The sequence below is a fragment of the Drosophila subobscura genome, chromosome J, assembly GCF_008121235.1.
Source record: "Drosophila subobscura isolate 14011-0131.10 chromosome J, UCBerk_Dsub_1.0, whole genome shotgun sequence".
Classification (NCBI taxonomy): Eukaryota; Metazoa; Arthropoda; class Insecta; order Diptera; family Drosophilidae; genus Drosophila; species Drosophila subobscura.
The window spans coordinates 7,335,876-7,348,486 of NC_048532.1; the positions used below are offsets into that span (position 1 = coordinate 7,335,876).

The window sequence follows — 12,611 nt, forward strand, 5'->3', positions numbered from 1 at the left end:
AGCGAGTCTTTTTTCATTGTCTATATTATGTCTCTTAGTTAAGCTATAAAATAGGACATGCGTTCTGTGAATAGGACAAGTAGAAGCCTCGATTCGATATGTCCATATCCTCATTGCCATCGGTCACCGTGTAGACCACAAAAGGTTTCGCCGAAGTGGTGGTGGACACCAGCCCGAGGCCGCAGAAACGATCGCTGGCCAACGAAACGCCGCCCTGCGAGGGTGCGGGAATGACAATGTAGTCGGTGGTGCAGTCCTGGCTCTGCACGGAGGATGTGGCCAGCAGTGCGGGATCCACGGCGCCCACATCGTTGGTCAGCGTAAAGGAGTAAGTGTCGGAGCCGACTTGGCTGTAGGTGATGGAGCAGATGCCAGCCGCCTTGCGTATGCAGATGCCGTATCTGGTGTTGGCCAGCTGCCGCGTGCCCTGCACCCCAATCGAGTTCAGAGCGGAGGAGGCAGCGGACACGTAATTGAAGCTGGCAAACGTGCCACTGGTGGGCATATAGTACTGCAGGCAACCGGAAGGCGCTAGAGTGGCCGACGAGCAGCCCAGCATTCGTATCTGGAACTGCCACTGGCGATTGAATGTGTAGCCCGCGGAGGTGGCCACCGAGATGGTAATGGGACTGACGCCATTGAAGTCCACGTAGACATGCTGGCCAGAGTTTTCGCCGCAAATGCTGGGCACCTGCGAGGCACCGCCCGTAATGGTCAGCGCATCGGTGCTGCACGAACCATCACCCGTGGGCGGAGCCAGCGACAGAGCGAGGAAGTCCACGCGCAGCTGGCAGATGGTCGAGTCCGGTGGCGTCACCACAATGGAGCAGCGCCCGCCTCCGGCATACGGCGCCGGATAATTGCTGTTGTAGAAGTAAGTATTGTTGTACGAGGTGCTCGCGCCGCATGTCCTTTGATCTAACAAGAAAGTAGTCAATGTTGCAGAGCTCTAGCCAATGGAGTGGCAAGGACTTACATATACAGCAGATGGCCTGACTGGTAATGGTGGAGCAACTGCCGGCGCCCACGCCGCTATTGTCCGAACACTCGCCAGAAATTACGCAGGTGCCCAGCAGCAGATTGTTGCCCGTGCAAATGTCATTGGAGAAGCGACCGATTGTGTAAAAGGGAAACCCTGTAAAGAGAGAAAACAGGGAAAGATAATGACAATCAAGTGCACTCCTAAAGATAATCAAAATCTTCTTATCGCAGATAGAAGTGAAGGTGCAGTTGAAGCGGAACCCAGTGATGGTTAAGACTAAAGACGAAAGAATCCCGGACTCAGGTGATAATTGAGGCGTGACCCACATACGGAGACCACGACTGCGACAAAACAAACCAACAGCACTCATCAGCCAGAGGGAGATCTCTCTCGAGAGCTCTCTCCCTCTCGATCGATCGTTCAGCACTTACAGCGAGGATGTCGTGAGTCACTGCGTGCCAGACTCGAGTTGGTTCCTGCCTGCAGGTCCAGACTGTCATTTTGGCTGGCAAGTGGCGCTTCCAGCTGCTGCACTTGCTGGCTGCTGGCACGTGCCGCACTGTAGACGCCCAGAATGTAGCTGCTGAAGAAGATGGCCACGATGGCCAGGAGGCGCGAGGAGTGTGTGGCAGCAGCAGGCATGATTGGGCAAGATAATCGATTCACTTTCGGTTTTCGCACGTAGATCGCTCGGAGATCTGAAAGGGAAGCGGAATGGATGGATGGTAATGGCCCGACTCGAAGGCACGTCCGAACGCGCTTGTATTACAACGTAGACTGAACCGAGGCAGGCCATAGTTTTGGGGGCATACTGTGGCGCAGATCCAGGTGCTAATTGAGAGAACCCGACGGGTATGGCGATTCATGTTAATGCAGGGCCGGCTCATGGTAAAGTCTGAATGTTTCCGTCATAGAAATTGTCAAGCAGAATGTTCTTCTCGTCCACAGAGTCTGTTGCGCCGCGCTGCCCTAGTTTCAGTTCCGCTCCTGTCCAAAGATCGTGTGAAGCTTATTTCGTTGGAACGGGAGAGAATGTGGAGCACTCACGCATAGGAAGTCCGTCGGCCAGCGACCGATCCATTCTTCGGTATGTTGGTATTATTTCTTATTCGATTTTACGCGTATTATTTTAATGACAACAAATAACTGGGCGAGGAAAGTGATAGAAATGCCTGGCTGGGGCCAGCACGCGTGTGGCGCCGCATGATACCATTCCTCGAGCCTGGTTAATAGAAAGTGCTCGCTGTTTACCCCCTTAATACGCGTATGTAAACGCATGCTAACATTTTTTTCCGCTTGATTTAATTTTATTTCTATAAATAATCCCATGCGATCGACAATTGGCTGGCAGATGATGTAACGGTACACTGTGGGCGCGTGTAAAGTCTGTCTCTGGCACGGCTAACTGCTGCTGCGCTGCATTTACTAGAACGCGGCTCGCACGACATCAATTAGCAGATTCTCACTAATCGCAGACTATCTATCTGGCAGCTAATTAATGTTTAATCTGAAAAGGAAGGTAAAAGTGGATTGACACTTTGACTGTTTCCAGGCCGTAGCGAAGCGTAGAAAGTTTGCGACTGTTAAAAATGTTGACACTCTGTTAAGTTTACAGCAAATGTTGCCTGGCCTGCTTGGGACTTTTATTAAAACAATAACTAGCAGCTAAACGCACAATAGAAAAAGCAAAACGTCCATTAACCTATTCAATTTCAATAATGGCACCAGCCTTGGACAACGCCTCCTTCAGCTTCTCGGCCTCCTCCTTGGGTATGTCCTGCTTCACGACGGTGGGTGCACTTTCCACAAACTTCTTGGCCTGCACCAGGTTCATGCCCTCCAGCAGATTCTTCACCTCCTTGATGAGCGCCACCTTCTGTTTGTCGTCAAACTTGACCAGTTTCACGGTGAAGGAGGTCTGCACCTTCTTGGGCGCCGCTTCCTCCTCGTCGTCGGCGGCTGCACGTGCCGGTCCTGCCGCAAACTGTGGGGCAAAGGCTGTCTCTGGCAGGTTAAGTTTCTGTTTCAGCAGGCTGCTCAGCTCAGCGACCTCCAGCAGATTCAGAGCAGCAATGTTGTTGACAATGCTGTCCAACTTCGGATTGGGTGGCTTGGCAGCCCCCTCTGGAGGAGGCGACACCAGTTTTTCAGCTCCCGAGACAGCCGCTGCCGGGGCCGCTGCGCTGTACATACGCTGCAGTCGAATATGGCGAGTGATTTGACGAAGGGCAAGTCGTGTGATCTGCATTTTGGTTATATCTGTGCAGGAGTAATGACTGTTTAAGTAACCAAGTCCAGAAATTTCAATTAGTTTTCAATTTACCTGTGTTTTTCTGATGGAATTTTGATGGCCGCAGCAGGTTATGTGAGCAAGATTTATCGATCAAATATACCGCACTACTTTCAACAATATACCGAAATATACATTGACAGTTAAAAAATATACCGTAAATATACCGAAATCTTAAATCATTCTTCTCGATTTTGCTATTCTATTCAATGTTACCAGCTAGTTAGGCCTCTCAGGCGCTAAAGTTATAATTTTATCCGATTTATCAATCAATCTTCCACAAGATTGGCTAGTTGTTATGACTGTTTTATTGGATTGTTTTCAAAATAAGGTTAAATCTAAAAAGGCCAGCCAACAAAACTAGCAAAAAACGTTACGTTTGTGGGCATGGAATGTTACGTTATTTGACAACTTGTTGCTTGTCAGCCGGTAGTATTTTGCTATATATATGTTTTGTATACCCTATTTTCATTAATGAATATTAAAATTAACTTTTCTAAGCGGCTCTTCAATATGACTATCTTGCATTGAAAACTAACTTAACCCACATAGCCCCCACTGTTTAAACTATAGTTAAAACTGTGAAGTCATCTTAGATTAAAACAAAATATTACAAGTTCAATTCTTCAAGATTCCCCAATATTCGGTGGTGTTCCTTTCATTTATTAGCTTTTCAGTCTACAGAGCATACACTTTAACATAGTCAATTGACAGATGGGCATCATCCAACCACTGATCGAGCTTCGGCTTCTGATGCTTCCAAAAGTCCGACATGGCGCGCGGTTCCCGCTCATGCCACGGTTTCTGTGTATCGTAGAAATATTCGTTGAATCCACCCACTGCCAAGCCAAAGGTTACATAAAACTCTTGATCGAAGGGCGCCAGGCCAGTGCCCTCCTCCAGTTTCTGGGAATTCGGCAGTCGCATCCCATTCACAATCGTCTCGCTGAACGCTCCGCACTCGCTGCCCTGACGACAAATCTCCTTGCCATCGACCAGCCACTTGAGCTCCCGCGGCGTCCACTCCAGGGTGTAGTTGTGGAAACTGTCGCTCCAGTCATCCGAGCTCTCCTTGCTGCCCTCCCTGTGGCACACTTTGGCTGAGCGGAGTGGCTCCTCGGCATTGAGCAGCGCTCCCGTATACAGATCCAATTTGCCATTGGCTGGCCGGGTGTACGCAATCCGAATCTGTCCCGACTGATAGTCGTCTCCATAAGCGGGAGCCTTTGGCTGCAGCCAGAGCTGCGGCGTGAGCCACTCGGCCCTCGGCATCTTGGCGCGCACATCCACCCGTCCGTACTTGAAGGAGAAACTCTGCTTGGTGGAGAACTGAGCCGTCAGCATGGGCGGCAGGCGATCGTTTCGCTGTCTGCCATCACGAACGCAGTCCGCTGTATTGGCGGCCCCTGTGCAGCCGCTGCCCAGATCCAGCTTGCCCTCCAAGTTCGTGTGGAAGTGTCGCTTTGTCGAGGTGGTTGACAGCACCGCATGGCCGTTGTGGAGACGCAGCGTGCTGTGGGTGTCGTCCAAGTAGACGTTGAACTCGTAGTCGGGCGACCCGGAGAAGCGTCGCTCCGCCAGCCACTTGTTGGTGTCCAATTTTGTGGCACTGAACTCGTCCACAAACACCAACTGTCCCGCACAGCGAGAGGGTCCACCGTTCACCTGTGTTTTGGGTTGCGTGCAGCCAGAACGAATGTCGATATCCGGGTCCGAGTTCGGGTCCGATGGCCAGATCCAGGGAGTTGTGGATTCAGCTGCCACCGGGGTTCTGCGTGTAGTCGCTGGAACGGTGCCATTTCCGCTGTAAGCATCGACAACGAAAGTGCCATCGTCTTCGCGATAACCCAGGCCATTGTAGATAACGTATGTCCAGTAGTAGAGCGTGTCGCCGGGCTTGAGCATCGCCAAACGATCCCTGAAGGTCCAGCGGCCGTTCTTCACTTTGACAATATCCCGGGCCCAGGTGCCCGCCTCCAAGCCTTCCATCTCCTCGTTCAGCTTGCCATGGAACGCGAACAGTGTGATACCCTCCTCGTGTGGTATGGAAACCTCGAATCCCTTGGGATAGAACACCTCAATCTTGGCTCTTGGCACCTCATAGCCGTGCACTTGCACACAAAGGAGGAGGAGGAGCGTGAGGAGACAGCAGCTCCACACACAAAAGCGAGATGCATCCGCCATTCTGACACGCAAAATCGTAACTGAGATGAGCAGCCGTCAGACAAGTCAGACTTATCAAGAAACCGGTTCTGCCTTTGTTTATTTTAATCACTAATCACAACATACATAAAACTGTGTGTGGGAAGCTAGTGAGAGAGAGAGCGCGAGTTACCACCTCAGCATCTATCCTCACCCTCGCCCCGCCGAAACCACCGCGGCTAGCATAAGTAGGCCCCAACGTCAACAACGTCGATGCTGCAACAAAGTTGGACCGGCAGAACTTACACAAACAAACATCAGACTCAGCAACCAAACATCCGTTCTAATTGAGGAATGAGGAGTAAGCAGATTCTCTGCCAGCCAAAAAGAGCAAGGCCAGCAAATTGTAATTTAGTTGGAAACCAAGAAACGAAATATAGAATCAGAATTATTTTGAACCTCAACCACTCCGGGTGTTTTCATCTCCACAAAACCCACTTTCCTGCAACAAATCTCCCAAGGAACCTCAACCGATACACTTGTATCATAACTGGCGCAGTCGGACACTCTCGTTAAAGGACGGAAATCTGGAGGAACTAGGACACTAGAGGACCGAGACAGCGAGAGAGAATCACGCAGGAGATGCAGTGGAAAGTAGTGACAATAATAACCCTGTAAGGAGAGATATCGGGGAAATATGTACGTGTGAGTAGAGTGACGTGAAATGGAGAAGAAATAAAACATAAGAAACCCTCAAAGGGAGAACGAAAAGTGAAACAATACAATGGTGAGCGGTGAAATGGGCAATTATTAGAAGAGAGATAGTATGGTACATTGGCCATGGCAGTGGATTCGAGTTATTCGGACCAAAACGAACAGAATAATGCAAAATAAATGGTCAGAGGGGAGTGAGGAGAAAAGAGTGCAAAAGTGTCGTGGAAAAATTTTGAGCGGTTCGATCGTGCGGTTCGATCGTTGCGGTTCGATCGGCCGCGGTTCGACCGAGTGTGGGTCGAGCGGATGCGGTTCGACAGCGAGTCGAGCAGTTGCCGTCGGTTTGACGTCAGGCCGAGGGGCCGATACGATCATAGAATCGGGTGCATGAGTAATTGTGCCAATGATTCGGTTTGGTTCGACGGAAGCGAGGCCAAACACTCGGTTGGGTCGAGTCGAGCATCGAACGGTCGAAGATGACACACACACAGCATAGAGACAGGGCCAAAACAAAAAAAAAAAAAAAAAAAAAAAAAAAACAAAGAATAAAACACCGAAAATGGTGAGGGGCAAGACCCCGCGAGGGAGGCGATGTAATTAAAAGAGATGTAATCCAAGTCGCTCACATGCGTAGGGCAAAGTACTGTAACGCACAGTGCGGACGCCTAGTGTAGGGGCGACAAGGACAAAAGTAAAGAGTCGAGTACAAGTTCCAAGTCACTCACATGCGTAGGGCAAAGTACTGTAATACACAGTGCGGACGCCTAGTGTAGGGGTGACAGGGGGATGGAACAAGGAAATGCTACCAGGGAGACACGACTGTCCGCAATTGGTTACAGATACTGTAACGCACAGTACTGTGACTAGCTTCAGCGTGTAGGTAAAGACACAAAGTAAATGAAATAAAAGGTGAAGAGTCAATTGCTAGTTCCAAGTCACTCACATGCGTAGGGCAAAGTACTGTAATGCACAGTGCGGACGCCTAGTGTAGGGGTGACAGGAATATGGAACAAGGAAGCGCTACCAGGGAGACACGACTGTCCGCAATTGGTCGCAGATACTGTAACGCACAGTACGGTGACTAGCTTCAGCGTGTAGGTAGTAGGTAGGTAGGCCACAAAGTAAATAAAAAGACGCACATAAGGCGATCAAAGAACTATAGACGAAGAAGAAACCATTTCACAGCACACCACGTAATTGAAAAATTAGAATAAAAATACTCACTTAATCAATTACAGACTCCATTTCACGGGCACAAGGACACACAAGGAAACTAAATCTAGTATAAACGCTTAAGGACACACGCACCACGCACACACCTATACATATACCTACTAATACATAAGTACATATAGAGATACACACGTAACATCATACACACAAACACTATAAATACGTAGAATAAGAAAAGAGAATATTCAAAATAGATTATATGTCAAGGGAAAGCAGCAGCCAAAGGGTTATTCCGGTAGACACGGAAGCTTTAGTAGCTAGTGACGAGAATCAAGCACAATTAGAGATGAGTCAACCCAACAACGCAAGTGTGCTCGAAGCGGTTCGAGTCATAGAGCTGGTGGAGATTATACCAAAGTATGAAGGAAGTGTAGAGAAGTTAGATGGGTTTATATCAGCGGTAGAGCAGATATTAGGCCTCATAAAAGGTGAGGAAAGGTCAGCGGTAGGAACTATAGCCCTTAGGGCTATAAGAAGCAAGGTAATAGGAGCGGCAGATAGGACATTGGAGTTGAATGAGGTAGATTTGAATTGGGACAACATTAAAAAGGCATTGCTGTCTCATTTTAGAGATAAGAGATCCGAGCAGGATTTAATCATGGAACTTACACACATAAAGGAGAAAAAATTGGAGTTAGAGCCACTATATCAAAAGGTGTTGGAGTTAAGAAAGGCACTCGTCAGCTTGGGTAAGGCCAAAGAGCCCAACCCGTTGCTAAGGAGGGAAAAAACCAAATGGTATGAAGACATGACACTAAACGCCTTCCTCTCGGCTATAAAAGGGCCGATAGGGCTAACAATTAGGAATATCCATGTAGACGACATTTCAAAGGCATACGAAATAGCCTGTAGAGAGAGAAATGTCTATACTCTGGATGGGCCGGAACAGGGGGCAAAAAAGTACCTGACAACAGAGAACCAGGCTAAAGAAACTAAAGAACCTTTGGCGCAAGAGCTCGACAGGAAAGAAACTCAGACGCCAGGGGTGCACCGGGAAACGCCAGGCTGGCCACAGTACCAATGGGGAGTCAACGATCAATCATCGTTCGGTATGCCGTTCCCAATGAATAATGGAAGTGGTTGGCCAGGTTTTGGGTTCGTCTACCCAATGGGTGGAAACCCCTTCAGGGGAGCTCCCTTTATGCAGAACGAACAAGCAGGGTACACTAGGGGCCCAGGTCGGAACCAGCAGTATAGGAACCCTAGATGGGGCTACGACCAACAGAACAATGGAAGGCGTTGGGGACAGAACAATCGCCAAGAGCAATTAGCGATCCAGTCACCACAAGACGCAGGGAGAAGCGGACAGTCAAGGATGTCTAGAATGACAAATAACACAGGGCAGTCATATAACTCCAACAATTCCAGACAGTCGTACGCAGCACAGCAGACACCTAGTACCTCAACTAGAGTTAGCGGACAACCCGCAGTTGGTCAGCTACACAATATTCAGGAAGAGGACGGAAATTTTCTCCAGGCAGCCTCGAACAAAGCACAGGATACCTAGGAGAAAGGAAGAATCAGTCGACCCTGCCTTATATAGTGGTTAGGTTGGCAGCAAACAAGAATATTAAAATGCTTATAGACACAGGATCCACATTTTTCTTTCATAAGACCAGAATTAATACCAGCAGAACACATTAGAAGATTAAAAGAGCCAATAAAGATAAAAACAATCGTACGATCCCACGAAGTACAGAAAGAGACAGTCCTAGCCATGTTCAGAGAACTAGGAGGGGTAGGAGAGATGAGACTGCTCCTCTTTAAGTTTCATCAGTTTTTCGATGGACTGGTAGGAATAGACATATTACAACAAATAGGAGCAGTAATTGATGTAGACAAGCGACAACTGCGTACAGCGGCGGTAGAAACACAGATATGGCTGACGCAATACAGAGCAACGGAGGTATATACGGTAGAAGCGGGCACAAAAAGGGTTATACAGGTGCCGGTACAGTTACAAGACGGGGAATTCATAATTAACAAAACGAAAGTAAAACCTAATATGGAAATATCAGAGGGCCTGTATAAGGCAACAGCAGGATTGAGTCTGGTCGAGAAACCATACATTCAGCAGAAGAGGACTTACACCTCGGATTTCCCATATCAGAGAAACCACTAAACGATTATAATATTCAAATAGTAGTAAAAAGAGGAACCCCAGCTAGAATAGGGAAGGAAGTCCCCTTTAGAAACAAGATTAGGGTAACATGGACCGAGGATAACTTCGAAGAGGAAACAATAGGGCGCAGGCTTAAAGAGATTCTGAAGCCCAATAGAACGGTGGCAATTTTTATACCAGATGAGCTGGTTATAATTATACAGAATGCTTATTGTAAGTATTTCGCCTACAGCAGAATTTATAAAGCCATAAGATGCACATTTATACTACCAGAAATAGTAGAAAGGGATCAGCAGGAAAAGGCAGTCAAGGAATATCATGAAAGAAATAATCATAGGGGAATAGAGGAAACGTTAATCCACCTCAGAAGAAGCTTATACTTCCCACAGATGAAGCCAATAATAGCACAGACGATTAACAATTGCGACAGATGTCAGAAAATGAAATACGATAGGAAACCCCAGAAAATAAAATATAGCATAACAGAAACCCCGGCCAAACCAATGCAAATAGTGCATATAGACTTATACTTTGTAAACAAAAAATACGTCTTAACGGTCATCGATAAATTCTCCAGGTATGCGTGGGGATACACAATTCCAGCTAGGGACAGCATAAACGTAGTCACATCATTGAGGGACTTTATGGCGCTTTTCGGGATCCCCAGTAAGATAGTTTGCGATCAAGGAGTGGAATTTTCTTCAAATCTGTTTAAGGATTTTTGTAAGCAATACGAGATAGAATTGCACACAACATCCTTTCAACAGTCCTCGAGTAACGCAACAGTCGAAAGATTACATTCAACGATTACAGAAATTTACAGGATAATAATAGAGGAGAAAAAGGAAAAGAGGTTACAAGTAAAACACGAAGATATAGTGAAGGAAGCATTTATTACATACAACAACTCAATTCATTCGGCAACAAAGTTTACGCCGCACGAGCTGTTCACTGGAAGAACGCATAATTTTATGAGTAATGTGACATTCAGTAATGAGCACGATTATCTCCAAAAAATTAATGCATTCCAGGAAGAGATATACCCAAGGGTAAAGGAAAGAGTACAGGAACAAAAGGGTAAAAAGAATAAAAGCAGCAAACGAAGACAGACAGGACCCAATAAAAGTAAACACCAACGACACAATTTTTAGAAAAGAAAATAGGCGAGACAAGCTAACACCAAGGTTCACCACACATAAGGTAGCAACCGACAACAATTTAACAATAAACACAACAAAACCACAGAAAATCCACAAGGAGAAAATTAGGAAAGTGACCAGGACTAACGATCAATAACAATTTCAGATGGGTTGCAGCGATGGAAACGAAAGGAACGTTTGAAATCAGGGAGTTAAAAGAGGATGAACCTATTGCACAAATCACATTAGGACCAGCCAGGGTAATACAAACATATAAAACCTTCATACACATAGTCCGACTAGATGAATATGTAAAGAGCGTCGACCACTTACAGCAAACACTCAAGACTATACAAGAAGACAGCGAAACAAAAGATTTAGTCAGGGCACTTCAAAACAAATTAGATCTGGTAAAAGGAAGAATGGAAACGATATCTCCCAGGAAGAGAAGTAGGAGGGATTGATTAACGGATTAGGTTCAGTAGTAAAAGCAATCACAGGAAATCTAGACGCAGAAGACGCAGATAAATTAGAACAAGAGATCAGAAGAGTACAGGAAGAGGAGAAAAGGTTAAATGAAGAAATAGGTACACGCCAGAACATGGACAATAGGTTCATTATAATGTTTAGAAATTTAACGCAACATATTAACGAAGAACAGGTTAGGGTGAACTCTTTTATTAGCAGCTATAAAAACGGAATAAGTAAAACATTCGTAGAAGAGGACAAAAGAATTTATAGAATAGAATACATCGACAGAATTTCGATCACGATAGACATGATAGCAATGAACCTCAACGAGGTAACGGAGAGCCTATTATTAGCAAGGGTAGGAATAATCCCCAAATTCATACTAAATAAAGAAGAATCACGTAGAATTACACAGAATTTAGAAGACCAAAGGGTGCAAATACTATCAGAAGAACACATGTACGAATTTTTAGAGCTGAAAGCCATAATGAATGGTACGGACATAATATTTTCACTAAGCCTACCAATTTTTAAGAAAGAAATGTATTTACTGAAAAGAATACTACCATTACCTATAAATAAGACAGAATTTGTAATAGCACCTAATTTTGTAGCTTATAATAACAACAAAATGTATTATTATAAGGACAAGTGTCAACAAATAAGGGAACTTTATACATGTAAAAACGACAAAAGCGTAAAGAGAATCAACGAAGGTTGTCTGAGAAATCTGGTGAACGGAGAGGCAACGGAGTGCGAGACAAAAGATATAGGACTTCGCAGGGAAATCTTCGAACCGGAGAAAGGATATATAGCAATTTTCAACGGCGAGAAGGTGAGGATACAAACAGATTGTGGACACGAAGAAATATTCAGCGGATCAGCGATGATAATTTTCAACGATTGCGCAACAGTAGTTAACAACATCCAATACGAGGCAGTAGAGCAGCTAGAGGTGGGACACATGAAGCTCGAGATTCCACAGGTAGCGTTCTTGAAGAAAAACAGGACAACCCAAGAATTGGGGGTCCACGAACTCAGGATGGAGGACATCAAGACTAACTTGGAAATCGGAAGAATGCGAGCCGGAATGACGATACAGACTACAACAACGTATGCAGCTCTCGGAGTACTACTGGTGGGTGCGATATGCACCGTATACCTTTCAAGGAAGACGACCATTTACGCAACAACTACTTCAAACCCCACGTCCACATCACCGCCCACCTTCGTACCAACCATCCCTCCGTTATGGTCGGTAGCTCAGACTGAGGGGAGGAGTTACCACCTCAGCATCTATCCTCACCCTCGCCCCGCCGAAACCACCGCGGCTAGCATAAGTAGGCCCCAACGTCAACAACGTCGATGCTGCAACAAAGTTGGACCGGCAGAACTTACACAAACAAACATCAGACTCAGCAACCAAACATCCGTTCTAATTGAGGAATGAGGAGTAAGCAGATTCTCTGCCAGCCAAAAGAGCAAGGCCAGCAAATTGTAATTTAGTTGGAAACCAAG

The 12,611-nt window shown here is 46.4% G+C and overlaps 4 protein-coding genes across 5 annotated transcripts; 1 reads left to right on the plus strand and 3 right to left on the minus strand.

Moving 5' to 3' along the window:
* Nucleotides 1-38: 38 nt before the first annotated feature.
* Nucleotides 39-2,170, minus strand: LOC117894642. The gene is made up of 3 exons (XM_034801814.1): nt 1,414-2,170; nt 977-1,135; nt 39-918 (listed from the first exon to the last, which is right to left on the minus strand). The coding sequence occupies exons 1-3, from the start codon at nt 1,622-1,624 to the stop codon at nt 44-46; spliced, it is 1,245 nt and encodes a 414-aa protein (XP_034657705.1). The 5' UTR covers nt 1,625-2,170; the 3' UTR covers nt 39-43.
* Nucleotides 2,171-2,585: 415 nt separating this feature from the next.
* On the minus strand, nt 2,586-3,397 carry LOC117894643 (50S ribosomal protein L7/L12). The gene is made up of 2 exons (XM_034801815.1): nt 3,306-3,397; nt 2,586-3,241 (listed from the first exon to the last, which is right to left on the minus strand). Exon 2 carries the CDS (start codon nt 3,228-3,230, stop codon nt 2,685-2,687), a length of 546 nt encoding a protein of 181 aa, XP_034657706.1. The 5' UTR covers nt 3,231-3,241; nt 3,306-3,397; the 3' UTR covers nt 2,586-2,684.
* A 507-nt stretch (nt 3,398-3,904) lies between these two features.
* Nucleotides 3,905-5,479, minus strand: LOC117895163 (gram-negative bacteria-binding protein 3). The gene has a single exon (XM_034802622.1). It carries the CDS (start codon nt 5,454-5,456, stop codon nt 3,951-3,953), a length of 1,506 nt encoding a protein of 501 aa, XP_034658513.1. The 5' UTR covers nt 5,457-5,479; the 3' UTR covers nt 3,905-3,950.
* A 326-nt stretch (nt 5,480-5,805) lies between these two features.
* On the plus strand, nt 5,806-8,906 carry LOC117895164. Of its 2 annotated transcripts, none has more exons than XM_034802623.1 (2): nt 5,806-6,113; nt 7,367-8,906. In XM_034802623.1, the coding sequence occupies exon 2, from the start codon at nt 7,561-7,563 to the stop codon at nt 8,866-8,868; it is 1,308 nt and encodes a 435-aa protein (XP_034658514.1). In that variant the 5' UTR covers nt 5,806-6,113; nt 7,367-7,560; the 3' UTR covers nt 8,869-8,906. The 2 variants fall into 2 exon arrangements, with proteins under 2 accessions (XP_034658514.1, XP_034658515.1); XM_034802624.1 differs by lacking the exon at nt 5,806-6,113 and adding an exon at nt 6,383-7,321.
* The last annotated feature ends 3,705 nt before the right edge of the window (nt 8,907-12,611 follow it).

Coding starts and splice junctions, on each gene's coding strand:
- LOC117895164 (XM_034802623.1), top strand. CDS start 7,561: ATGTCAAGGGAAAGCAGCAGCCAAAGGGTTATTCCGGTAGACACGGAA.
- LOC117894642 (XM_034801814.1), bottom strand. CDS start 1,624: ATGCCTGCTGCTGCCACACACTCCTCGCGCCTCCTGGCCATCGTGGCC. Junction 1,136..1,413: donor TGACTCACGACATCCTCGCT/GTAAGTGCTGAA, acceptor CTCTCTTTACAG/GGTTTCCCTTTTACACAATC. Junction 919..976: donor TCAGGCCATCTGCTGTATAT/GTAAGTCCTTGC, acceptor CTTTCTTGTTAG/ATCAAAGGACATGCGGCGCG.
- LOC117895163 (XM_034802622.1), bottom strand. CDS start 5,456: ATGGCGGATGCATCTCGCTTTTGTGTGTGGAGCTGCTGTCTCCTCACG.
- LOC117894643 (XM_034801815.1), bottom strand. CDS start 3,230: ATGCAGATCACACGACTTGCCCTTCGTCAAATCACTCGCCATATTCGA.